The 1,640-nt window shown below is 38.3% G+C and overlaps 1 protein-coding gene across 1 annotated transcript; it reads left to right on the top strand.

The window, feature by feature from the left end:
• Positions 1 to 210: 210 nt before the first annotated feature.
• On the top strand, positions 211 to 1,424 carry LOC107021228. The gene is made up of 2 exons (XM_015221846.1): positions 211 to 1,036; positions 1,156 to 1,424. Exons 1-2 carry the CDS (start codon positions 211 to 213, stop codon positions 1,422 to 1,424), a joined length of 1,095 nt encoding a protein of 364 aa, XP_015077332.1.
• The last annotated feature ends 216 nt before the right edge of the window (positions 1,425 to 1,640 follow it).

Below are 1,640 nucleotides of genomic sequence, written 5' to 3' on the forward strand. Positions count from 1 at the left end.
AAATGAATCATGGGTTAATATGTTTAAGAACAATCGCGTAGCTAGCAATGGAATGCAACTAACCTTCTTTCCTCCACAGGTAGTTAATGGCCAAACAATGGTGCAGTTGGAAAAGAAAGAGGTACAAGAAGAAGAACAGAAATGGAAGTATGCTCTCATTGCATATGTGGTTGGTGAATGCCCTGGTTATAACACTACGAAGCGATAGTAATGATGAACTGGTCAAGTGTGAGCAAACCTGAAGTTTTTCTTCATGAGGATGGATACTACTTAATCAAATTTCAGAAGATCAGTGACATGAATGAGATTTTGTTCTCTGGGCCATATACTATCAAAAATCCACCAATCATTCTGAAACAGTGGTGTCCTGAGTTTGATCTAGGAAGTGAATTCCTAACAGAGATTCCATTGTTGGTGAACTTTCCAAAATTGCCTTTAAACTGTTGGGGTGTGGGATCTTTGAGTAGGATTGCAAGTGCTATAGGAGTTCTCCTCTTTGCTGATGAATGTACAACTAAGCAAACTAGGATATCATATGCTAGAATGCTTGTTGAAGTTAATGTTACAAAAACTATACCTCAGAAGATAACAGTAGTGGATCCAAATGGGAAGACCTTTATGCAAGATGTTGAGCTAGAATGGAGGCCTCAATATTGTGATAGATGCCAGAAGATAAGGCATGTGTGTCAAGTGGAGCAAGCAGCAAAGGAAGAGATGCCAAAGAGAAGAAGGCCTTGGAAAAAAGTAACTCAAACTTGGCAATATAAAGGCCCAATTTCACAAAAAAATGAGCAAGAAAAGGTGGAGGAACAAAGGCAAGAGATCACTCGTAGGCCACAGGAAGATCAACAGCAGAAGGAACAGGAGATAGGAAAGAAGATAGATCAACAAACACCAAAGAATGATAAACAGCCCTATGTAGATGGACAGCTGGACCTGAGTTTGGATAATTTTCCTATGCTGAAAGCTATACCAACAAGGAATGGCTTTGAGAGCCTCATGCATAATAAAATGGCTTCACTATCTGTTGATAGAGGTGGAGCTTCAAAGACTTGTTGATGAAGTGGTTTTTCTGGAATGTGAGAGGTATGAATAAGAGGTATAAGCAGAAGGAGATTAAGCTGCTGTTACATCAGAATAAAGTTAATTTGGCAGGGTTAATTGAAACAAGAGTTAAGGAGAAAAATATGAAAACAGTTCTTAAAGGGATAGTTCCAGGGTGGAAGATGCTAAATAATTATAATGGTAGTCCTAATGGAAGAATTCGGCTGGTTTGGGATGATAATTGGTATGAGATTAAGGTGATTAATAGCTCAGCTCAATTCTTGCATTGTCAGGTTAATGAGAGAAGCAAAGATTATCAGTTTATAGTGACTGTAGTGTATGGCTTTAATACAGTGGAACAGAGAAAAAGTCTATGGTAGGAAATGAAGACAATGTCAAAAGGTATTACTCAGCCTTGGCTCATTGCAGGAGATTTTAATGCTATTCTTTCTACTAAGGATAGTTTAGATGGAGGTCCTGTTACTAAGAATGAAATACAAGATTTTGGTGATTCTGTGAGAGATATGGAGGTTACTGAATTGCAATGGAAAGGGAACTACTATACCTGGAATAATAAGCAGTGTGGGGAAGATAGA

Source organism: Solanum pennellii, chromosome 1 (assembly GCF_001406875.1).
Source record: "Solanum pennellii chromosome 1, SPENNV200".
In the NCBI taxonomy this organism is placed as follows: Eukaryota; Viridiplantae; Streptophyta; class Magnoliopsida; order Solanales; family Solanaceae; genus Solanum; species Solanum pennellii.